Source organism: Aricia agestis, chromosome 13, assembly GCF_905147365.1.
Source record: "Aricia agestis chromosome 13, ilAriAges1.1, whole genome shotgun sequence".
NCBI lineage: Eukaryota > Metazoa > Arthropoda > Insecta > Lepidoptera > Lycaenidae > Aricia > Aricia agestis.
In genome coordinates, this window is record NC_056418.1 from 118,101 (window position 1) to 145,197 (window position 27,097).

A 27,097-nucleotide genomic window follows, 5' to 3' on the forward strand; every position below is an offset into this window, starting at 1 on the left:
GCTATAAATCTGTCTCGAGTTGTGTTCCCAGCCCCCAGGTGTAACCTCAGCTCGGGGACGATAAATAGGTCAAAATTGATTTTGGTTTAGTGCACACTAAATACTAAATTAGTAGAATAGAATAGCCTTTCTAAGGTATATCTATTCATGTATTTAAATTGAAGTCGATTATATCGTGAGATATAAAAATGTTTGGAATTTGATACTAATCGAAAATTAACATGACGCTTACGATGCCTTGTACTCGTATTGTGGCCTTGCTCAACTATCGTTTGAGAGTTGAGACTAGCGAATAATTCAGTAAATAAAGTCGTTAGAATGAAAATATTTATTCTGTATAGAAGCGACCTTTTAAACTAACTAGTATATCAAATACGAGTTAGCCTCGAAGGTCGCTTCTAACTCAACTAAAATTAGACAATTGAATGTAACATAATATTATGTACGGTTTCGGTACTACGGTATTACCCAACGGTTTCAAAGCGTCGGCCATCGGACTAGCGCACGAAGGGTTCCGCACCGGTATTTAAAAGCAAAAGTAGGCCAAAATTGTGATTTTTGTATGGGACCCCCCTAAATTTTTACTTTATTTAAGTTTAAATAATAATATTAAAGTAGACACACATGTCGATAATATTATTTAATTTCAAGTGCCAACCTAATGTGATTATTGATATCGAGCAAAAAAGATCACAAAATAACGTTTGTTGTATGGGAGCCCCCCTTTAATATTTAATAAATGTATATCTGTTGCCGCTTTAACCTCAAATACTAAAACCAAAATAAAATTTAAGGGGGCTACAACAAACGTGATTTTTTGGAATTTTTTGCGTCTAATAAAAAATGGCAACAGGTTGGTACTTGAATTATTCACAAAACAAAATCTTTAATTATATTTGTTATTAGATAATAATAAATATAAAAATTAAAATTAAATAAATCATACAAAAACACAATTTTTGCCTACTTTCGCTCTTTAACGGTACGGAACCCTTCGTGTGCGAGTCCGACTTGCACTTGACCACTTCTTAATATTTGTTGTGATAGCGGCGATAGAAATACACTTACCCAATGAATGTGAAAATTTCAGAAGTCTAGCTACAGCGGTTCTCGAGATACAGCCTGGAGACAGACAGACGGATAGACAGATGGACAGACAGACGGATAGACAGACGGACAGACAGACAGACAACGAAGCCGTTCCGTATGTCCGTCCCGTCGTAAAAATGGGACCATATCACTAATATGGTCCCATTTTTTGAGTACGGAACCATAAAAACGGAGCAGGCTTTTGGATTTAAACCAAATCGAAGTTTTATCTCTATATTAGCTCCATGAGTTTTATAGTATGAAGTATCTAATATATAAAAATGGATTTTCAAATGTGTTGGTCGCGCTAAAACTCGAAAACGGCTGAACGGATTGGGCTGATTTTAGTCGTAAAACATTCGTAAAAGCAGGGAAGGTTTTAAAGTGACACGAAGTTCACCGGGACAGCTAGTCTACTTGTACAAATAAAAATAAATTCTCAATTTAGTTAGTCTCGCTAAAACTCGTGAACGGCTGAACCGATTATACTAATTTAGGCCTCGAAATATTCGTGGAAGTCCAGGGAAGGTTTTGATTGGCTGAAAATAGCGGAATCGACGTACACTTCCCGAGTCGAATAGTTCGAAATTTATCAAATAAACGTGATATATTGAGGTAACGTAATGGAGCCGTAATCGAGTTACACGAAGAGGGAAGCGGCCAGTTAGACAATAATGTCAATTACATTAGACCAACTGGGCTCAGTGCGCAGGACAAACTCTAACGAGGAGATTAACAGTCGTGTACTACCGAGTACTGAATTAATTATAACTTTCCGAATTGTAGTTTAGTACCCCAATTCCCGTTTGCAATAAATAACAGCAATTTATTGCAAACTAGAATTCAATTTTGTTATTCAATGCGCGTCCGAACGCGGAACGGTTTGCGTCAAAAGTGCCCCTACATGCTTAGCATGTACCCAGGAGAAATGCGAAAGAATAGAAACGCTGACAGTTGTTGCGGACGATCTGACAGATTTCCTTTGTTGATCCATCAGTTCGTCTACTTAACCGAAAGAATAAACCTTTCTGTGGTGGCCATGCTGACGCCTGCTGGACATTAATGATTAATTATATCTCCACACCGAATTTCGTCCAAACCGGTGAAGCGGATCAAGCACGAAATATGTAGAAGCAAATGGACTGACAGACATGCACACTTTCACACTCGAATGGATATATAGATATTTTAATACGAATATGCGAGCGCTACGAAGATAGGGTATTTCGTATACAACACAGTACATTACCCTTATTATACCACGGTCCACGACGATCTTTCTGACAGGTTACTGGTTACCTGACGAGCAGTATACTAGTTCATAACAAAAATAACTAACACGCTATAGGAGAGCTTTCATAACACGTACGACGTACATACGTAAAAACTTATTTTCTCGGAGCTACCGTACTATTTTTTGCTAAACTAGTAGTCCTTAGCTCGACAAGTTTTTGCTGGAAAGCCATCCATCTCGCCGGAGCGATCGTCTCGTTCCGACTCGTCGGCGTCGCGTCGCGTCGCGTCGCTAGCGGGACCGTCCGGGACCCCGCGCGGAGCGGTCACCCCAGTGATCGCAGCGGTCCGGGATGCGTCAGTGTGTGCTAACCCTAGTAATTCAATTTCAGGGAAACCGAGCGCGTAATACGGGTAGAGGTGCTCCCGCACCGAGACCATACGCGCGACGTCACATGCTCCAGTACTACATCATTGTACGACCACAAAATGTGAGAGCAAATTACGATTACTGTGGAATGATTATAATATTATATCATGCAATATTGTAAAGAGGAAAATTTTCTACATTTGTATATTTTTCTGGGTCACGCAAAACCACTCGACAAATTTTAATAATTTTTCACTTTTGTCTTTAATCCCTTAAAAATAAAAAATTAACTACACTTTACATTTTTAGCTAAAACAGAAACTGAAGAACAACGCTACGTACTTCGGTGCTCGATTGCGCTTATCGCTGTACTCAAAGAGCTCTACATCGGCTATCGAAACCCATGGCACACGCGGCTACGTGGAAATATTTCACCGGTGAAGACAATATCATATTATAGAGCTTTTTATATCCAGCCATTCACGAAGTTATGTGGCGTACCACTCGTTATTCCGTTTCGACGACGAAACGCACCGCGACAAATCGTAGCAGTGTAAACTAGCCCTAACTCTGTCGTAGACAGTGAACGATATAAATTAAATGTATCGAATACAATGTAACGAGGCCTACACAGAGTATATTCAGTTGAATAGATATATATTTAGCCAGGTTTAAGAGGCTCACGCGGAGTGTTATAACGTGTCGAATTTATTTTGACTAAAGGCCCAAACCGCGAGACCTCACGTTTTGGTCAACGCGTTTGACCAAAAAATTCTACGACGACTAAGAGAAGAGACTACGAGACACGTTTCACGGCCGCATTCAGAATAGAATGATTTATTGCATAAAATGTGGTATATAAAGGTCTTACAATATGGGGATTATACACTATACAGGGATCCAACATTCAGATTTCAGAGACATTTAATGATAATTAAATTTTAATTCAATGAAGAGTTTGACAGAATATAATGTATTGCTACGTGAGTAATGAGTATATAGCTTACGTCAAAATCTTTATTTACATAATTACAATTAAGTGATTAGTATTCGTCTCTGAGTGCAGTTGACCGTATCTATTACAGCAGTGTACTCACCTCGTCGCTGAGGTAGAGCGAGGCGTCGAAGGTCTGGGAGAGCTGGGCCATGATGGAGCAGTTCTGGACGATGAGCGCGGCGTGCGGCACGAAGCACAGCGCCACCATCTGCAGCAGGAACACGCGTCGCCCGCGTCTGGGGGACAATTATTTCAATGAAGAATATTATGGATTGTATGAACAAACATTTAAATTAGGAATCTCTAGGGTTCAGATCGATGGCGTTATAATATGACTGTGACCGAAATACGGTTTTTTGAGTAGTTTCTAAGGAGTCATACATTGTTTGTCGTGTATGCTGTACCTAATATACAAGACGTTTAAAATATAAACACGTTTCTGAAATCCTAGTTTTATGAAATTCTCAAACACGATTAATAGTTTAGAAAAAAAAACAACAATAGCAAATATAAACGCCGCGCTGGCAGCAGAAAAATCGCGCTCGGATAAAATAGGACCCCGGATAAAACAGTAGTGTCAATATGAAATTCCCTGGCTGGACTCGTGGTTCTACGTTGACGTGGTACATCATGGACCTACCGGTTAACTGTATTCCATCCAACAGGACACGAAGCACGTACTCGTATCTTACGTCTAAGCAAAAAAAAATAAGAAAAATTTTAGTAAGATTGGATTATTCATATTTAAATACCCCGGGAGGAGGCTAAAAGAGAGCCTCCTTAATTAATTTACTTGGCACGAGACGCCGACTGAAGATTCCAACACAACAAAATTTTAATGTTTGAATTTACACTCCTAATCCTAAGAGCTCGACAAAGTTTTAAATGACTTGAATTATGTTATTTTGTTATCTAAAATCATTTTGAATTCAGATTTAGACACTTTACGATCCAACTTTGTTTTTACCACGCACTGCTACACACACCACTAAAAGAATCATGTCGCACGCCGACAGGGGCGGAACCTGAAGCGAAACAGCAAAAGCAGGCGCACATGTTTGCCGCATGGTGGAAGGACAGGAGAAAGTTACTTCCTCTCCGAAGTCTTATGCGATCAGTTTGCGTGTCCTCACTCCTCACGCGACTTACAACTTTTTTACTGATTTAAGAACATTAAAATCCATACTAATATTATAAATGCGAAAGTGTGTCTGTCTGTCTGCTACCTCTTCACTTCCAAACCGCTAAACCGATTTTGCTGTTTGGTATGATATACTTTGAGTCCCGAAAAATACTTTTTATCCCGCAATAATACCGGTTCCCGCGCGATAAACGAATTTTGGCGCAACGGAGTTGCGGCCATCACCTAATTATTTATACAACGGCAACAGAGATATTTGGAATTCAAAATTATTTTAATACGCAAAGTCCCAGTGGAGGGATTGATTTGTAGCCGCACAGAATAACTGTGGGCTCCACACAACCCGTACTAAATACCGATGCCAGCGCTGGCTCACTGCAAGTCTGCAACAAATCGGCCGGCTCTGTAACCACAGACGAGTGGCTCGCGATCATAAACCATGTTCAGAACAAACAGCGAATCGGATCCAATATGATCCGATAGTGAATTTACGATAATTCGTGTCCTTTCCTAGTGATGAATTACTTAATGACTCAATAACGACGATATACGTCATAAGCTTATTATAATAAGGTAAGTACTGTAAGTATTATAGAGGTATAGAGAAATGATAATAATGTTAGAAAATTATCAAATTTGAATTCACATAGATAGTAAAGATGCCCCCGAAACGAAGTAAAGGGTGACTCGTTTTATACCAGAAGAATAATAATATGTAATTATTAATACTTACTTGAAATTGTATGAAAGACGCCCAATAATTATTGTGGTCTGAGGAAAAACATGACATATGACATGACATGATGACATGATTCTCAGGAGCCATTCGTTATCACTGGCGATTGGTGAGCGAGGTGATCACTAAATCGTAGACGGTTTACTCTAACTAAATTAAAACTAAAATATAAAGGTATGGAGTAAAATTTACAGATGGTATTTTAAGTAAAACAGTTAACAGCGCGTATTTGCGTAGCGCACATATTTCAGAGCTAAACAAACACCGTCGTTTATCTTGTTGGAAATGCTCCGTTTTAAACGAGATTTGTTAGTTTTGGATCCGGGCTGCAGCGCGGCACCGGGGTGTGCTCGGCATACACTCCCCGATGTTACGATGTTACCCACACGCTGTGCCGATCTATCCACATCGAGTTCTATAAAGAATCGAATTAACCCTGCCGATGCCGACATATTTACTGCCGATACGTTTACCCGACTGCCGAAGAAGAGATGATTATTTCTAATGGAAAAAATATGCGTAATCGAGGTATGCAGATTTTTGACACGTGACGTGACACTCGCTTCTTAAAATAGAAATTTAAAAGTGTCACTACACTTTTACTGTACAGTAGTAGTGACAATTTTAGTGACAGCGGCAATTTTAGTGATAGCGACAGCATCAGATTTTATCTGATGCTGTCGCTATCAGCTGTTTCAGCTCCACCTCAAACTGGAGTGTTCAACTACACAACACTCCTCTTAAAAACATCCTTCGGCTGCAATCAACTGTGGCGATGATAATAGTTAGCATTTATTGCTGATTATATCTTATCTATACATATAAATAAAATTGGAGTGTCTGTTTGTAATATTGAAATAACCGTTTTTTACTACGTGCATATGAATAATATGACACCAAAATAACAATTTTTAGAATTTTTGTCTGTCTGTATGTCTGTCTGTTTGTTCCGGCTAATCTTCGAAATGGCTGGACCGATTTTGACGGGACTTTTATTGGAAGATAGCTGATGTAATAAAGAGTAACTTGGAGTACTTTTTAACCGACTTCCAAAAAGGAGGAGGATTTTTTTTTTACTTTTTTATGTTTTACCTATGTATGTTACTCCGACGTTTGTGGACGGATTTTCGAAACTCTTTTGTTGTTGCGTAAGAAATGGTCCAAATTAGATACCATGTTCATAAAAGTGGTGATCTGATGATGTAATCCATGAGTAATCGAGGGAACCCCTTGAAATTCATACGGAAACATATCATGATTTTAATTTTTTGAGAAGGATTTCAAGCATACAGCCATACACTACCAAAAAATAAGAATTTTCACTGAATATACCGAAGGTGCTGTTTAGAACTATTGAATCCTTATAGATATTCATTCGGCATGTCCGCGTCTACTTCCGTGAACAAAGGCATTGATTGTATGGAAGCTTCCTTCAAATATTTACGTTACTTTGTTTTTAATGAAGTTTTAGTGGCAATAGAAAAACGTAGTTTATGAATGCCAACTGTCTAGCTAGCGCGGTTCTAGAGATACAGCTCCTAGAGATGGACATACAGACAGGCTGCTGGTGCCTTTGTAATAGAGTAGAAAATTTTCTGTCTTTGTTATCAACTTTTCACATTTTGTTGACGCGGACGAAGTCGCGGGTGACAGCTAGTAATAATATATATCCGCCTAACGTTATCACGGAATAATTAATAGTACTAGCGTCGCTACAGACGCGTGGGGGCGGGGAGCGGGGGGCGGGGACACCACACTCCCATGTGTCACAATTTACGATACAGTCTGTGGGCCGGAGACAATATCTTTCAATTACAGGCGCATACATGATACAACAGATATAATGTGGTATGCAATATGCATGTCGATGTTACAATAATTTCGGAGCTACAGGAATATTCTACGAATATTTGGCTAAATTTTAAAACTGGAAATTTTCTTTCTACCTATACGAATATAATATAAAGACATCTTTATACTCTTATTTATAATACAAACTCAGAAAAACACAGTATAGGTACTGTAATTTTGTGAGTCTGTGACGTTGTGGGGTTATAGGGTTTCTGAATGTACTGAAAGGATTGTTAAATTCTTTTACGAATTAGCAATAAGCAATAGAAACCCGCATTATCTGCGTATGTGTAAAGTGTAATAAAGGGTATGCAAATTTTTAAAGGATTACAAAAATACCAGCCGGGAGTTCAATAATATCGATAGGCTTTCAATGTTTATATGCCAGAAATATTTCTTTGCGCGGACAGAGTCCCTAAGTAAATTTATTCCTCATCCCTATTAAATTTGCCTAAATGCTTGTTAAAATATTTATTGTTATATTTTGATTTAAATGAAAGGGAAGATTGAAGACTTTAAGAAGGAACAGCATGCTAGCGACATACACACCTAAGTAGGTACGTGACAAATAATATTATTATAAAAAAGGTCGTATCTTAATAGTATTCGAATCTCATCATACTGCTGCATACTGAGTACGCATAATATGACATCCTCACATCCTAGTAACAACGTACGAGATAATAGTCGGAGCATTAGCGCACTCATAATAATATTGTGTGCAACGTGCATAACAACATCCGAAGTGCTCCCTCCTCGGTCACGTTTTCTACATTCGTATTGACTACGTGCATTCTTACGTCTTATTATGTACGAATAACTCGCGCCGGGAAGTCACATAATATTTGAAATGAAAGCATGAGAGGCTTACTTATTTTCTTCCGTTCGTAGAGTACCTTCACGAACAACTCACTGTTAGAGCCAGGCCACAACACTGCGTTGGGGCCTTTAAGATATTAGAAAGAAAGGTGGAACTTATTTCTGCTTACGACAATCGTTTTATTTATTCGAGTCTATTCACAATACAATAATAACAGTTGCTAGGATACATAAGAATAATAAAGTATACAATAGTTAATTCAAAACTATATGTGACTTCTTAACAGTGGCGTCGTATCGCGAAAACAACATCGCACAGACATACGATGCGATGTCACAACGCAAACATTTCATACGATGCGTTCTGCGGCGTCGTAGATTTATACGAAGCGACGCCGCAACGCAGTGTTGTGGCCTGGCCCTTACTCTCTTATAATGTAAAATATTTATGAGTACCTATTCGTATATTGCAAAGAGAAACATGTCGGCACCTTATTATACGACTTTAAGACTCGAGTAGGTAGCCATCTTATATTATTATTTCATGTTTCCCGACGTGACATGTTGATAAGAAATTCATATTCATCATTAGGGACACTTTACATTAAAATTATTGGAATTTATATGAATGGATGCATGGTAGGATTTGCAAAAGTAAATATTATATTATAGTATGTAAATTGTAAAGCAGAGTTCGTACAATCGTTTTTACAATCTTTAGTTAAATAGTATTTAAGTAACCACTATAAACGAGTTTTCAATAACTTAAAAAGCAAAGAAAGGAAATATTGTCTCTGTTCTGGAAAATAACACTGTTGAATCGTTTAAAATTGATTTTAAATATAAAACATTGAGCAATATTCCCGGCAGTTAGCTGCAGAGTTTTACTAAGTAGGTGGTTGTGAAAATGTATTTCCCGATAAAATTCAAAGTCCGGGTTTTCGCAGAGGATTTTCCGACAAAATTCCTTCGTTCATTTTTGAACATTTTGAAAAAGAAAAACGTGCTATTGTGGCTTTTGCGAGTGTAGATTCGTGTTTTTCAAGTATAACATTTATTTTACCATTTTTTATTCTATTGCTTTAATTTATAGTACAGTAACCTTAAAACTCACAAGTTTTAAACTTACAGTACTATTGAGAGTAATTAATAAATAATTATTATTATTATAGTAGAAAACGTCGTAGCTCAGTGCTACTACGTAGAAAACGTCGTAGCTCAGTGTTACTACGTAGAAAACGTCGTAGCTCAGTGTTACTACGTAGAAAACGTCGTAGCTCAGTGCTACTACGTAGAAAACGTCGTAGCTCAGTGCTACTACGTAGAAAACGTCGTAGCTCAGTGCTACTACGTAGAAAACGTCGTAGCTCAGTGTTACTACGTAGAAAACGGCGTAGCTCAGTGCTACTACGTAGAAAACGTCGTAGCTCAGTGCTACTACGTAGAAAACGTCGTAGCTCAGAGTTACTACGTAGAAAACGTCGTAGCTCAGTGTTACTACGTAGAAAACGTCGTAGCTCAGTGCTACTACGTAGAAAACGTCGTAGCTCAGTGTTACTACGTAGAAAACGTCGTAGCTCAGTGTTACTACGTAGAAAACGTCGTAGCTCAGTGCTACTACGTAGAAAACGTCGTAGCTCAGTGCTACTACGTAGAAAACGTCGTAGCTCAGTGCTACTACGTAGAAAACGTCGTAGCTCAGTGCTACTACGTAGAAAACGTCGCAGCTCAGTGCTACTACGTAGAAAACGTCGTAGCTCAGTGCTACTACGTAGAAAACGTCGTAGCTCAGAGTTACTACGTAGAAAACGTCGTAGCTCAGTGTTACTACGTAGAAAACGTCGTAGCTCAGTGCTACTACGTAGAAAACGTCGTAGCTCAGTGCTACTACGTAGAAAACGTCGTAGCTCAGTGTTACTACGTAGAAAACGTCGTAGCTCAGTGCTACTACGTAGAAAACGTCGTAGCTCAGTGCTACTACGTAGAAAACGTCGTAGCTCAGTGCTACTACGTAGAAAACGTCGTAGCTCAGTGCTACTACGTAGAAAACGTCGTAGCTCAGTGCTACTACGTAGAAAACGTCGTAGCTCAGTGCTACTACGTAGAAAACGTCGCAGCTCAGTGCTACTACGTAGAAAACGTCGTAGCTCAGTGCTACTACGTAGAAAACGTCGTAGCTCAGAGTTACTACGTAGAAAACGTCGTAGCTCAGTGTTACTACGTAGAAAACGTCGTAGCTCAGTGCTACTACGTAGAAAACGTCGTAGCTCAGTGCTACTACGTAGAAAACGTCGTAGCTCAGTGTTACTACGTAGAAAACGTCGTAGCTCAGTGCTACTACGTAGAAAACGTCGTAGCTCAGTGCTACTACGTAGAAAACGTCGTAGCTCAGTGCTACTACGTAGAAAACGTCGTAGCTCAGTGCTACTACGTAGAAAACGTCGTAGCTCAGTGCTACTACGTAGAAAACGTCGTAGCTCAGTGCTATGAGCTACGCCGCTCCGGCTTACGCCTTACGGTTTAGCAAAGACATTTTTTTATCTTTATGATGTTATGAAAATATGCAATTTTTTATAAGCGTGTTTATCTTTTTCTCTTTTTAGGGTCCCGTAGCCAAATGGCAAAAAACGGAATCCTTATAGATTCATCATGTGTGTCCGTCCGTATGTCACAGCCACTTTTCTCCGAAACTATAAGAGATATACTATTGAAACTTGGTAAGTAGATGTAGTCTGTAAACCGCATTAATATTTTGATACAAAAATGGAAAAATTATTAAAAATTTTAGGGGTCCCCATAGGTACAACTGAAAGTAAAAATTTTTTTTTCATCTAACCTATGCGTGAGGGGTATCTATGGATAGGTCTTTGAAATCATGTTGAGGTTTTTAATATAATTTTTTTCTAACCTGAATAGTTTGCGAGAGAAAGTCTTCCAAAGTGGTAAAATGTGTCCCCCCCCCCCTCTAACTTCTAAAGTAAGGGCATTATAAGTCTAAAAAAATATATGATGTACATCACTACAAAAACTACCAACGAAATTTGGTTTGAATGAGATCTAGCTAGTAGTTTTTTATACGTCATAAATGGTAACTTTCATTAAATCAACTGAAACATAAAAATAAATCAAAAAACTTTTAATTTCATAAAAAATAAACCTTATTGTTGCTGCGGAACCGGCACTTGGCCGGTTTTTTTAATATTTATATATAACAAATTTTTAATGGTTTTTGCAGCAGATATTTGCGATGCGATGCGACTTCGCAGTCGTGTGTGGCAGCCCTCACCCTGTGTGTAATTCACGGACCACGATTAATTTGTCCGTCTCCGCAGACCGGTCGTGTGTAATTGTCACTTCTATTTCGGAGGTGATTCACGAGCTGCCGACCTCCCTGCAGCGTCTGACATGACCGATGTCCGCCCAGATTAGAACATGGTGCTGCAGTCTACAGATGTGGTGAACTTCATTGGGAGCACTCGCCCGCCGCAGCGAGCGGCTCGTCACCCTGGGGGCGGTCACGTGACACTCACGTGGTGGAGCAGTTAACGTGGAGACAGCCCACCTTGACGGTGACGACCTGCGGCGCGGCGCGCTCCGACGGCGTGGTGCAGTGGGAGCACTTGTCCACCGCCAGCGAGCGGCTCGTCATCCTGGGAACGGTCGCGTGACACTCACATGGTGGAGGGGATGACGTGGAGACAGCCCACCTTGACGGTGATGACCTGCGGCGCGGCGCGCTCCGACGGCGTGGTGCAGTGGGAGCACTTGTCCACCGCCAGCGAGCGGCTCGTCATCCTGGGAACGGTCGCGTGACACTCACATGGTGGAGGGGTTGACGTGGAGACAGCCCACCTTGACGGTGATGACCTGCGGCGCGGCGCGCTCCGACGGCGTGGTGCAGTGGGAGCACTTGTCCACGGCCAGCGAGTGGCTCGTCATCCTGGGGACAATCGTGTAATTTTTAGATAATCAGCTTAAAAAGTAGTCATTTTACAGTTTACACTACGGATGAGTCATTTTCTACTAGAAAAGGCCTTAAAAAGAGTTTTAAAATTTATCATTGGATTGTTTTTCTAATCAGTTGTATTGCAAACCCAATAGAAACAGCAATATCGAACATAAAAAAGACACGGACACAAATTGCAAAACGGCTGCAAAAAGCAGCGAAAAAAGTGATAGAGGGAATTGAGGCATTGCCCTTTGACGTGTGACACAACTGTAGGTATAGTTAGACCAGCGATATACAGCGTTGCGTGGCGTGAATACAGCCTTATTTGTTACGACAAGATTTATCTTAACAATAGAACACCATTCTTAACGAAATACACGACCGGTTTTTTTTAATACAATTTGGGGCCGTCTATGGGCTGTTCACCAATATCCTTTTTTTGCTATCATAATATACATACACGACCGGTTAGAAGCCGACGTATTGTGTGGTGGTAAAAATAAATGTATTCTTTTTATATTAAGAGCCCATATGACTCTAACTTACTACATACATTAACCTAGATCTCAAAATCTGTAAGGTCGAGAAAACTGATTTTGTGACACAAGTAACTTCAGTTCATAAAGATTAAATGCTCAAGACGAAAATACGATTACTCAAAAAATGCTCGATAGTTTCTTTTTTACAAAAAACCTTGTTTTAGACACATTTTTGCTTGGATCTTCGAAGTTTGCTGTCTTTTCTTTAATATTTTTTAATATCTAAAAAGGTATTGATAAAACCTAAATTTGCTCAAAACACTTTTTTCATAATCATTATAGTTCGTCTTTTATTCAAGTAAAACTAACTCGGCGATGATTCCGCGCCGTCCTTTTTCACCTGGCATATGAAAGACGGGCGTGAGTGTGAAGAGAGAAGGACGATGTTTGATTTTTAGAGTCAGGTGGGCTCTTAAGAATCTACAGTACAATCAATCTCATATAAGATATAGATCGAGCAAATCCTTAAGATCGCTGGGCAGCGGTTGGAATAACTTACAATAGCCGTGAAAATGATGTGCCTGAAGTTCCGAACGTTCAAGTGAACGAATTAGCTACAAAACAAAAACAACTTATCTTGTGTATCAAAATATAATATGCATCATAGTGAGATAAGGGGACACTTTTAGAGGGTGCAAATGTTATTTCTAACTCAAAAAATAGTCACCCCTAAAACCCACCCTTATAATTCCAAGTCGATTTTCTTCCACCCCACAGTGATTGAAAATTCTAAAAAAAATCATGCTAGTATATTTATAGATCCTACATACGATGGTAATATTTTCAACTTGCGGACTCACCCCTAAAACTTACCCTTAAAATTCAAAGTCGATTTTCTCCCACACCACAGTGATTGAAAATTCTAAAAAAATTCATGCTAGTATACTTATAGATCCTACATACGATGGTAATATTTTCAACTTGCGGACTCACCCCTAAAACTTACCCTTAAAATTCAAAGTCGATTTTCTCCCACACCACAGTGATTGAAAATTCTAAAAAAATTCATGCTAGTATACTTATAGATCCTACATACGATGGTAATATTTTCAACTTGCGGACTCACCCCTAAAACTTACCCTTAAAATTCAAAGTCGATTTTCTACCATACCACAGTGATTGAAAATTCTAAAAAAATTCATGCTAGTATATTTTAAGATCCTACATACGATGGTAATGTTTTCAACTTGCGGACTCACCCCTAAAACTTACCCTTAAAATTCAAAGTCGATTTTCTCCCATACCACAGTGATTGAAAATTCTAAAAAAATTCATGCTAGTATACTTATAGATCCTACATACGATGGTAATATTTTCAACTTGCGGACTCACCCCTAAAACTTACCCTTAAAATTCAAAGTCGATTTTCTCCCACACCACAGTGATTGAAAATTCTAAAAAAATTCATGCTAGTATACTTATAGATCCTACATACGATGGTAATATTTTCAACTTGCGGACTCACCCCTAAAACTTACCCTTAAAATTCAAAGTCGATTTTCTACCATACCACAGTGATTGAAAATTCTAAAAAAAATCATGCTAGTATACTTATAGATCCTACATACGATGGTAATATTTTCAACTTGCGGACTCACCCCTAAAACTTACCCTTAAAATTCAAAGTCGATTTTCTACCATACCACAGTGATTGAAAATTCTAAAAAAATTCATGCTAGTATACTTATAGATCCTACATACGATGGTAATATTTTTAACTTGCGGACTCACCCCTAAAAATTACCCTTAAAATTCAAAGTCGATTTTCTCCCACACCACAGTGATTGAAAATTCTAAAAAAAATCATGCTAGTATATTTTAAGATCCTACATACGATGGTAATATTTTCAACTTGCGGACTCACCCCTAAAACTTACCCTTAAAATTCAAAGTCGATTTTCTCCCACACCACAGTGATTGAAAATTCTAAAAAAATTCATGCTAGTATACTTATAGATCCTACATACGACGGTAATATTTTCAACTTGCGGACTCACCCCTAAAACTTACCCTTAAAATTCAAAGTCGATTTTCTACCATACCACAGTGATTGAAAATTCTAAAAAAATTCATGCTAGTATACTTATAGATCCTACATACGACGGTAATATTTTCAACTTGCGGACTCACCCCTAAAACTTACCCTTAAAATTCAAAGTCGATTTTCTACCATACCACAGTGATTGAAAATTCTAAAAAAATTCATGCTAGTATACTTATAGATCCTACATACGATGGTAATATTTTCAACTTGCGGACTCACCCCTAAAAATTACCCTTAAAATTCAAAGTCGATTTTCTCCCACACCACAGTGATTGAAAATTCTAAAAAAATTCATGCTAGTATATTTTAAGATCCTACATACGATGGTAATATTTTCAACTTGCGGACTCACCCCTAAAACTTACCCTTAAAATTCAAAGTCGATTTTCTCCCACACCACAGTGATTGAAAATTCTAAAAAAATTCATGCTAGTATATTTTAAGATCCTACATACGATGGTAATATTTTCAACTTGCGGACTCACCCCTAAAACTTACCCTTAAAATTCAAAGTCGATTTTCTCCCACACCACAGTGATTGAAAATTCTAAAAAAATTCATGCTAGTATATTTTAAGATCCTACATACGATGGTAATATTTTCAACTTGCGGACTCACCCCTAAAACTTACCCTTAAAATTCAAAGTCGATTTTCTACCATACCACAGTGATTGAAAATTCTAAAAAAATTCATGCTAGTATACTTATAGATCCTACATACGACGGTAATATTTTCAACTTGCGGACTCACCCCTAAAACTTACCCTTAAAATTCAAAGTCGATTTTCTACCATACCACAGTGATTGAAAATTCTAAAAAAATTCATGCTAGTATACTTATAGATCCTACATACGATGGTAATATTTTCAACTTGCGGACTCACCTCTAAAAATTACCCTTAAAATTCAAAGTCGATTTTCTCCCACACCACAGTGATTGAAAATTCTAAAAAAATTCATGCTAGTATATTTTAAGATCCTACATACGATGGTAATATTTTCAACTTGCGGACTCACCCCTAAAACTTACCCTTAAAATTCAAAATTTATGGAACTTTCCACGACTACATTCAAGCTCGACCATCTGTGACGTAACGCTTTGAGATATTTCGAGACATTGTGGTTTTTTACTTGGTTTAATTTATTTAAAATAACCCACAGCAAAAAAAGTTTCTCTCGCAGAATTAATACCTACACTAATTAAAGATATAGAAAACATCGACGGTGTGTCGTTTTCATCGATTGCTAATGGATCTCTGTGTCATTCGGTAAGTATACATTTATCAGTCATCTTTTTCGTATTTTATTTCATTGGAAGTAATAATATAAGTTTAAATAATATATGCCTTATAGTTAAAAATATTTGTCAATAATAGATAACAGGGCAGTTCCATGTAAAAGTCTACCATAAACTAAAAAAATTAATACCCAATTTTGGTATTAAAAATACTTACCCTTACTTAGGATCTATAAGTATACTAGCATGAATTTTTTTAGAATTTTCAATCACTGTGTTGTGGGAGAAAATCGACTTTGAATTTTAAGGGTAAGTTTTAGGGGTGAGTCCGCAAGTTGAAAATATTACCATCGTATGTAGGATCTATAAGTATACTAGCATGAATTTTTTAGAATTTTCAATCACTGTGGTATGGTAGAAAATCGACTTTGAATTTTAAGGGTAAGTTTTAGGGGTGAGTCCGCAAGTTGAAAATATTACCATCGTATGTAGGATCTTAAAATATACTAGCATGAATTTTTTTAGAATTTTCAATCACTGTGGTGTGGGAGAAAATCGACTTTGAATTTTAAGGGTAATTTTTAGGGGTGAGTCCGCAAGTTGAAAATATTACCATCGTATGTAGGATCTATAAGTATACTAGCATGAATTTTTTTAGAATTTTCAATCACTGTGGTATGGTAGAAAATCGACTTTGAATTTTAAGGGTAAGTTTTAGGGGTGAGTCCGCAAGTTGAAAATATTACCATCGTATGTAGGATCTATAAGTATACTAGCATGAATTTTTTTAGAATTTTCAATCACTGTGGTATGGTAGAAAATCGACTTTGAATTTTAAGGGTAAGTTTTAGGGGTGAGTCCGCAAGTTGAAAATATTACCATCGTATGTAGGATCTATAAGTATACTAGCATGAATTTTTTTAGAATTTTCAATCACTGTGGTGTGGGAGAAAATCGACTTTGAATTTTAAGGGTAAGTTTTAGGGGTGAGTCCGCAAGTTAAAATATTACCATCGTATGTAGGATCTTAAAATATACTAGCATGAATTTTTTTAGAATTTTCAATCACTGTGGTGTGGGAGAAAATTGACTTTGAATTTTAAGGGTAATTTTTAGGGGTGAGTCCGCAAGTTGAAAATATTACCATCGTATGTAGGATCTATAAGTATACTAGCATGAATTTTTTTAGAATTTTCAATCACTGTGGTATGGTAGAAAATCGACTTTGAATTTTAAGGGTAAGTTTTAGGGGTGAGTCCGCAAGTTGAAAATATTACCATCGTATGTAGGATCTATAAGTATACTAGCATGAATTTTTTTAGAATTTTCAATCACTGTGGTGTGGGAGAAAATCGACTTTGAATTTTAAGGGTAAGTTTTAGGGGTGAGTCCGCAAGTTGAAAATATTACCATCGTATGTAGGATCTATAAGTATACTAGCATGAATTTTTTTAGAATTTTCAATCACTGTGGTGTGGGAGAAAATCGACTTTGAATTTTAAGGGTAAGTTTTAGGGGTGAGTCCGCAAGTTGAAAATATTACCATCGTATGTAGGATCTATAAATATACTAGCATGATTTTTTTTAGAATTTTCAATCACTGTGGGGTGGAAGAAAATCGACTTGGAATTATAAGGGTGGGTTTTAGGGGTGACTATTTTTTGAGTTAGAAATAACATTTGCACCCTCTAAAAGTGTACCCTTATCTCACTATGATGCATATTATATTTTGATACACAAGATAAGTTGTTTTTGTTTTGTAGCTAATTCGTTCACTTGAACGTTCGGAACTTCAGGCACATTGAAAATGTGTGTGTATATAAATATCGTCTTAGATCGAGTCCTTGATATAAGACGAGTCGGTTCTCGTTAGCTATTTTAGTAACATAAAAGGATATCTCCCTTGAGAAAACTGCAAACGTTTGACGTGATCATTTTCAGCGGCTTGTCCCTAACTTTGAGTCATTTCAACTCTTCTCGACATAGTCTCCGAGACCGTGTCGAGTACCATTATAGTACAAGTGTAGTATTACCGTCGTAAACAGTGTACATGTACAAAGTAGGTCAAACACCTTCCCTTAATGAATGACCGAGAGGGAAAGCTGATAAATTGGAATGCCGCCAGTTTTACTTTATTATTACTTATTAATAGAGGAGTATAAATTACGAGAGCGAACTTCTGTTTATGTCTCTAATCTCTATGTTTGTCACAAACAGTAGAGGATAATATTTTTAGTAGCTTGTATTATTTATAGTATTTACCATTCGATTCGACGAACGTTGTTTTGACATATATGCGTTGTGACTCGTGACTGGCGGGAAATAATATGCGTGAGAAGTGAGAACCTCAAAGGAAGATTTTCCGTAGAGCTAGAAGTTGTCATCTCAGACTTTCGAAATCGCAAAGGATCGCGCGCTGCTCGGTTCGCTCTCATCTGTTTCGTGTATTAAAAATTAATGGAGCCGTTTTCCAGAGCTACTAACGATAAGCACACACATTACACATTATAACAAAACGGTCGACTAATCGTTTCGGATGAGTTTGGCAACAAACACCGCGACACAAGAGTGAAGAGTATGTTTTTGAGAAGGGGAATTTTAATTCTTAATTACGTACAATTTAAAATCAGTTTCATCTTTTTAAAATACTATTATTCACATCCACGGACACGGATTTTGAGAGCTTATACAAAAAACTCAAGAGTTGGTTTGAAAGGGTAAAAAAACACAGTAATATTTATCCTTAATAGATGTATGCTTTTTAACAAAAAACACAATAAATAGAAACGTGCGCGTTAGATATTATGTCGTCTTATATCTCGTTAGATATTATATCCGATATTATATCGAAGTCCAAAACGAAATTATTGCTTTCCTATTGGTCGATCAGCACGTGTGAATTGTGATCGACAACTAGACACTCGACAAGTCGACACTCGAGACCGACACCCACCGTTCTTTTGTATTTATTTTGGTACAGAATTTTCAATAACGCGAGTACCTATGCGACGACAAGAGTTAGGTTATGGGATTTTTTCTCTTGATTTCTTGTGCATATTAATCTTGTTTTTAACAGTGACGGAGACCAGGCGTGACCCAAGGTTTTAGATTTTTTTAATTTGGATATCTCATTATATTTATTTTTTATTATATTAATAATAATATAATAAAGAATAGCATCCTTCGTGATTTTTGTTTGCCCTAAATATTTAAAGAGCTACGAAAATAATGAGCTTAGCCGACGGTTATTTCTATTGAGCGTTAACCTTCAAGTAGACATTTCAAAATTACACTAAAATCTTTTTGCTGTACCTTACACCTAGATAAGAAAACAAAAAATAACTTAGCGATATCAGTTTTATTTTAGAATACGATACTCGTATTATATTCTGGGCTCATAGACAATAAAACAACAGACAATAAAAACTGATATCGCTACGTTATTTTTTGTTTTCTTATCTAGGTGTAAGGTACAGCAAAAAGATTTTAGTGTAATTTTAAAATGTCTACACTCTACTTGAAGGTTAACGCTCAATAGAAATAACCGGCGGCTAAGCTTATTATTTTCGTAGCTCTTTAAATATTTAGGGCAAACAAAAATCACGACGGATTCTGAACGAGGTCTGAAACTCAATTTGTTCAGTTAAAATATTATGTACCCAACGCCAGCAACGTTGGGTACATATTTTAACTGACTGACCTGATTAAAATGACATAAAAATCTCGATTTATATAGTTTTCATAGTAATTAAATCATGTACTTACATGAACATGATAATATATTGACGAAATCTGACGCTGGTTTGCAAGTTTCACTTTGAATAATAAAATGGCATTATAATGTCATGAATTAATATTTATAAATGCCAAAGTTTGCATGTCTATTTGTTGCACGTCTACATCGTGTACTGACGAATTTCGGCACAAGGTAAATAATATGGACAGCCATTAATAATATAATTACTTCAAAAGCCCATAATAAAACACTGTTATATTATTCAAAACACACGACCGTAACCTTGAATAGTAATACGGGAACAGGATAATCAGCTCCTTTCACCGAACATAATAGGATTACATTTCTTGTGCAACTTCGTCAATTTGCCGCCTCCCCACTCCCCAGCCTCCAAACGAACTTGGCCTATTTTTCACCAGTTTTTTTTCCTTACGAATGTCGCGACTCGCGAGTGACGACAAAAAACAGACAATTAAGTACGTACGGTACCGCATTCACATATAGAAAGCTATGATCGGGAACGGAAAAAGTCACACATAAAAGAATGGGACGAATTCGCATCGAAATCGACTGCAACGAAAATAAATAACTAGTAGCTAGCACTAGTACTAACTAGTATTAACTAGCTACTATTTATTTTTATGTACATGTTACGCTCAAAGACCGAAAACGCTCAGTGAGCGAAAAAATGGCTCACAACGCGTTGTGGTCATAGTGAAACGGCCACGACGCGAAATTCGCGTCGTGGCCCAAGTGAAAACGGCCACGACGCGTTCTGGTAATCACAGAAATACCACATAGCGAAATTCGTGTCGTGGGTGACGTGCTATTCGACCACAACGCGTTGTGGTAATCGAAAAAAGCCATGACGCGTTCTGAGCATTTAGAAACAGCCACGACGCGAATCCGTGTTGTGGCCCTAATGAAAACTGCCACGACGCGTTCTGAAACTAGGTTTGTTACTCAGGAGTAATTTTATAGCGCCCAAGTGTGTGCGTAATACACAAGAGCACTCTGGTTTCAATGAAACCAGGCCAGTTGAGCAGAAGTCATTTCATAGTGCCCAAGTGTGTGTGCAATACACAAGAGCACTCTCGTTTCAATGAAACCAGGCCAGGTAAGCATGAGTTATTTTTATAGTGCCCAAGTGTGTGCGCAATACACAAGAGCACTCTGGTTGTTACGCTAGAGTTATGTTTTAGTGCCCAAGTGTGTGCGCAATATACAAGAGCACTCTGGTTTCAATGAAACCAGGCCAGTTAAGCAGGAGTAATTTTATAGTGCCCAAGTGTGTGCGCAATACACAAGAGCACTCTGGTTTTAATGAAACCAGGCCAGTTAAGCAGGAGTAATTTTTATAGTGCCCAAGTGTGTGTGCAATACACAAGAGCATTTTGGTTTCAATGAAACCAGGCCAGGTAAGCATGAGTTATTTTGATAGTGCCCAAGTGTGTGCGCCATACACAAGAGCACTCTGGTTGTTACGCTGGAGTTATGTTTTAGTGCCCAAGTGTGTGCGCAATATACAAGAGCACTCTGGTTTCAATGAAACCAGGCCAGTTAAGCAGGAGTAATTTTATAGTGCCCAAGTGTGTGCGCAATACACAAGAGCACTCTGGTTTTAATGAAACCAGGCCATTTAAGCAGGAGTAATTTTATAGTGCCCAAGTGTGTGTGCAATACACAAGAGCACTATTCTTTACTCTCATAACCAAATGGAGCGCTGGCGAGAGATTAGGTGCAGGACCGACTTTTACACGCGCATTAACGTGGGCACTATAAAATTACTTCTGCGTAACTGGCCTGGTTTCATTGAAACCAAAGTGCTCTTGTGTATTGCGCACACACTTGGGAACTATAAAATTACCCCTGCGTAACTGGCCTAGTTTCATTGAAACCAGAGTGCTCTTGAGTATTGCGCACGCACTTGGGCGCTATAAAATTACTCCTGCGTAACACGGCCTGGCTTCAGAACGCGTCGTGGCCGTTTTCATTAGGGCCTCAACACGAATTCGTGTCGTGGCTGTTTTTAAATGCTCAGAACGCGCCATGGTTTTACTCGATTACCACAACGCGCTGTGGTCGAATAGCACGGCAGCCACGCTTTCGCTTTGTGGTATTTCTGTGATTGCCAGAACGCGTCGTGGCCGTTTTCACTAGGGCCACGACGCGAATTTCGCATCGTGACCGTTTCACTATTACCACAACGCGTTGTGACTTGTGAGCCATTTTTTCGCTCACTGAGCGTTTTCGGTCTTTGAGCGTAACATACATATTTTAAAATAAATCTAAGCATGAGAACCCGAGCGCACACCGGCGGGGTCCGTTGACTCAATTGTCGATATAAATTCCTCGTGAATTGACGATAATTGGGACGGTTTAAATTATCCGGGATCATCTGCATTCTATTTTTGGTGATTTCCAGAGATTAACGAGTCTACGCTTTCTGTTTGTAAGCAGCCACGATACTTCGACGAGTCGCATTCGATAACTTCGAAAGTGTTAAAATTCTTAATTGTTCTCTATCTTCGCTGTCAAAATTACTTATCTAACGCATATTTTATCGTGATTTATCCTTATTTTTTTAAATTTTATATAGCTGTGATCGGTAATAAATATACTCGTCCAAAAATATAATATTAAGATAAAACGTATTATTTTATTGAGATAAATCATCATCATAATATTAATACGCGAATGAAAAACTTTGTAACCCTTTTAACGAAAAATGGGGAAACGTAGGTGAATGAAATTTTGCACAGTTATAGTTTATATGGTGAAGGAGTGCATCGAACTAATCTTATTTTGAAATTATGCTTTTATCATACATTTTTTTAACAAATAAAACATTACACACACTACAAAACACACACATGAAAAATGACAGATTTTTGAGTGACAAGCTTATACATACGAATTATACTCTTTTATTTTATGGTTGAAGTCTGTTCACAACAAGTTGACAAATTGAAAATGGATTAAAGTTTTTTTTATTGAATCTATAAGATACTATTAGACAATGCTTACACTTAGGGAATGCAATCTTGATCTTGCAAGATCAAGATTCCACCAAGATCTTGAGTGATTTTCCAAGATTTAATCTTGAAAGCCATCAATCCTGAATTTCGAAATCCTGTTCGCGATCTTGACAAAATAGTCCAAGATTGTAACAAGATTTCGAGATTTTCAGACTGTTCATACCTGCGCACAGTGTTTTAGAAATCCCCAAAATCGGACACGACTAAGTTAATGCAATGAGTCGATGGCGTCTTATATTTCAAATGCAAGAGTAAAACTCCCGTGTGCGCATTTTACTTAGTTTTTGAGAAAATCAATTTATAAATAGTAATTTTTTGACTCCCTGAAAACGAAATTATTTTATTTAAATTAATTACGAGGGTTTGTAAACTTGCTATCCAGTTGATTAGATTGATCATTAAGAGACAAATTTTGTACTTTATTTCATTCCTACAATTCAAGTAGTTCCTGAGATTTTAATGTTTTTAAATAAATTATTTAGACTTTATTTTTTTTTTCTGCTTTCCTATGTGATTTCCGCACTTCTGTCCAAACTGAAAAATACTTTGGTATAGTCTTTACACTACAATTTTTTTTTGTGAATCGCGTCTCATACTAGAGATTTACGAATTTCTAATTTTAATTCACGCCTTAAAAATTTTAAGAGCAAAGTTTCATCATGAAATTCCCCATACAAAAGTGAAAAAAATTGTTGGTCTTTCAGCGCTGCTACTTTCACAGTGAACTCTCTACAAGGAACATGTACACACCCTAAAGTTTTATCACTTATTTTTGTTACACCCTGTATAATATAGTAGACAGATAAGCGCAGACGACGGACTATCCGTGACGCACTTTTTAGTCCGTGGAAATAGAACCGAAGCGCCGATTTTAAGGTTTTAAAAAACTTTGTAAAAACTGAGTTTGTTATGTTTTATATAATATATAACATAATATTAAAATATTGGTTACTATCAATTTGCAGCAAAAAACGCATTTTTTTCTATTATTTTGCTCTATCTTGAAAATCCCGAAAATCTTGATTCGCGACCAAGATCTCGACCCGAATCTCAACAAGATCTCGAACTGACCAATCTTGATTCAGAAAAAAGACGCCAAGATCTTGAGTAGTCAATCTTGGTCCAAGATTGCATTCCCTACTTACACGGCCAGTCTGAGATCAGCTAAGTCCCAGAGACAAGAGTTGAAAAAAAATGATAAAGTCAATATTTTTTTACGAAATATAGGTAGTAGTCCTAATGTCGTTGATACTAAGGTCGAATTTCGACCATTGGGCGATATCTAGTAATGTTAATTTTGTGTACATACATATTATTATAATTACAAAGGTGACAATGTGTGCAAGGCCTGCCAATGCCTGCAATACTCGTATTTGACACTTTCGTAATATATGATGTACGCCAAACAGTACACACTACACAGGTGTACATAATATGTTTGTGTTTTTAAGCCCCTTTAATTGTGGGACCTCTTGTTCCCCTTCCTTAGGAAGGGATAATTGTTCACTTCATTTAATTTCTCACATGTGTATACATTTTTATGGTACCGTACCTAAAGGGTGAAAACGGGACCCTATTCATGAGACTTCGTTGTCTGTCCGTCTGTCTGTCTCCAGGCTCTATCTCAAGAACCGCTATAGATAGAGTACTGAAATTTTCACAGATTGTGTATATTGGTTGCCGCTATAACAACAAATACTAACTAAAAACAAAATAAAATTAATATTTAAAGGGGGCTCCCATACAACAAACCTGATTTTTTGGCCTTTTTTGCTCGATATCAATAATAGCAACAGGTAGGCACTTGGTATTTTCACAAAGGCCCTAATTATATTATGTCTACAGATGTCTACTTTAATATTTAAGAATAATAATAAAATGAAATAAAAACGAAACGGTACGGAACCCTTCGTGCGCGAGTCCGACTCGCACTTGGCCGATGTTTTAATAGTTATTTACTGATGTTTTATAAACTATGCTTTATCTTACATAATATTTTAAATGTATGATTACAAAATATACCTACAATTATTCCAAATGACTGTACTCACTGCTGTACATTTCAGTTTGGAGATACGAGTACTTGCTTTGAGTTGGAGAAAGTGCACATTAGGTTTCATCATTTTAAAATCATATTTAAGTAATAAATTCTTTTTACAATAAACGAACTTCCGCACGACAAAAAAGTAAGTACTGGTTTTGTTCTTAATTATTATTTTAATATATTATGTTATGGTTCTCAATAAACATACAGGAGGTAATCGAATAAAACTCTCAATGTCTCTAACGAATCTTAATTTAGCTGTAATAGACGTTGCCTTTAAACACGTGCGGTGTTGACGTGTTACAGGAATTTTAACCGTGTGCTGTGTTGTTAGAGTGCATTCCTGAAGGATAACTATTAATTTGTTAATATATTAAAATGTATATTTCGTTATGAATAGAGTATGATATTACATTAATACGATATGTGGCTACCACATTCTTAATAATATTGCATTTATATCCCTCAGAATGTATAACAATTTTTGTTATTTATGTATTCTCAAGTCTGCGGGGCTAAAATGGTCGCTTTGAAGAATCATGATATGAATCATAATTTGATTCATTTTCTGAAATCGCAAAATACAACTCTGCTTGCAATTCATTTCTGTATTTTTGTACTGATTTGACATTTGTCAGTTTGACAGTTTTGACAATTCATTTGCTGAATTCATTGAGAGGAATTGCTAAATGTGACCATTTTAGCCCCGCTGTATTGACTTTTGACTCGTTTAATCAACATTTAAACAAAATATAAAGATACACAGTCCGCGGCAAAAAACGAAGTCACTCAAAGAGCACCAAACGCAACATTCTGGTGGACTTTCGATTTAGTAGTGCTCGAACGCTCCGCTGGGAAACATGCCCCAGTGCTCGTTCAACAATCGTAAAAATCATACGTTTAAAACGCAAAAAAAGGATGGAATTTCATATTTCCGGTAAGTATTAATTTTATCCTAATATATTTTATACAATTGTATTGTAAATATTGGTATTTCGTTAAGAAATCAACAAAAAACAGTTTTAAAATTAAGTTGTAAATAAATCAACACGAGGTATAAACCATCTCAATTGCGAATACTCATACTAAAGGTACTTATCGTAGTTTATCATGCCCACTTGAAATGTTCGGGTTATACACTGTGTCTCTGTTCTATTTGGTGGAGTCGCTATTAATTATTACTTATTTTTATGAGGAATATAATATTTTTTTGTTTCCTCGAGATCCAATTAGATGTGGAGATTGGATATCATATATAGCACGGCAAAGAAAGAAAAATTTTTCAAGCCGACTTTAGCGAGCGTTGTATGTTCTAAGCATTTATATTCAATGTATACACGTATATTTTAGTTAATTATAAAATTAAACATATTAGAACACTTTGGCACTATTAAGATTTTACAGAAGCAACAATTTCTAAGCATTACTTTTCTAGCAAAGCTGCCATTTATGAGATGATGTCGTGAGCTCGGCTGAGTGTGGTTTTGTGTGATGAAGTTCTGACTTAGTTTTCACGTTATTGTATTTTAAATTCTTGTCATATTTTGTTACACACTGATTGTTCAAACAATTAAATACCGATATAGCTTTTGAGATTCGGGAAAATTCATTTTTATAAAGACATAATAAGATCACAGTGTCGAGTTGTAGTGTCGGTCACATAAAAATCATTACTTTTGTCTATAACTACAGTAAAATTACTTTTACATCAACAAAATTAGAAACTTTCCTACGTGACGGCGTTACTCAAATGATACCGGCATTAAAAATTTGTCATCTTTTTTTATAACACAGTAGTGTCAGTCACATTATAGAGTCGATCACGCCCAAAAGTAGCGTTTTCTTTGTTATTTTTGCTGATAGATGGTGAAAACAGCTATAGAAAGCAGAGACAGAAGCAGAAAGCTAAATTATTATTTTAGGAACCTGCCACCTCAAAATCAAATAAAATCCAAAATTTTGCGATGTCTGGAAATGGGAAGCAATTGTCACAAAAATCTGGCAGTAGGATATGAGATTATTACAGATATCGCAAGAAAATAAGATAAAATTATTGATTTTTAAACTTTATTGAACGTAAGATAGACCTGCAGAACTGGGAACCTACTAAAGTAATAGCGACCGAAACTCCAGTCACTATGGAGTTTCGATCGCTATTACTTTAGTAGGTATATAATTATAATAGTCGTTCTTACCTCTATAGGGCTCATATAATGGAAAATTTTTAGCTTAAAAAAATGACGAAAGTCTGCCTATCGCTGCCTCTTGGGTTAT

General features: G+C 37.0%; 1 protein-coding gene across 2 annotated transcripts in view; it reads right to left on the minus strand.

The window, feature by feature from the left end:
* Positions 1–27,097, minus strand: part of LOC121733059 — a 131,712-nt gene that overhangs the window by 58,602 nt on the left and 46,013 nt on the right. The window contains exons 3-4 of one of the 2 annotated variants that reach the window (XM_042123156.1): positions 12,057–12,176; positions 3,790–3,925 (exon numbers count right to left, since the gene is read on the minus strand). In XM_042123156.1, the coding sequence (XP_041979090.1) occupies positions 3,790–3,925; positions 12,057–12,176 (256 nt within the window). Of the gene's footprint in view, positions 1–3,789; positions 3,926–11,911; positions 11,971–12,056; positions 12,177–27,097 lie in introns of those variants that run through there. The other variant, XM_042123157.1, reaches the window with a different exon arrangement.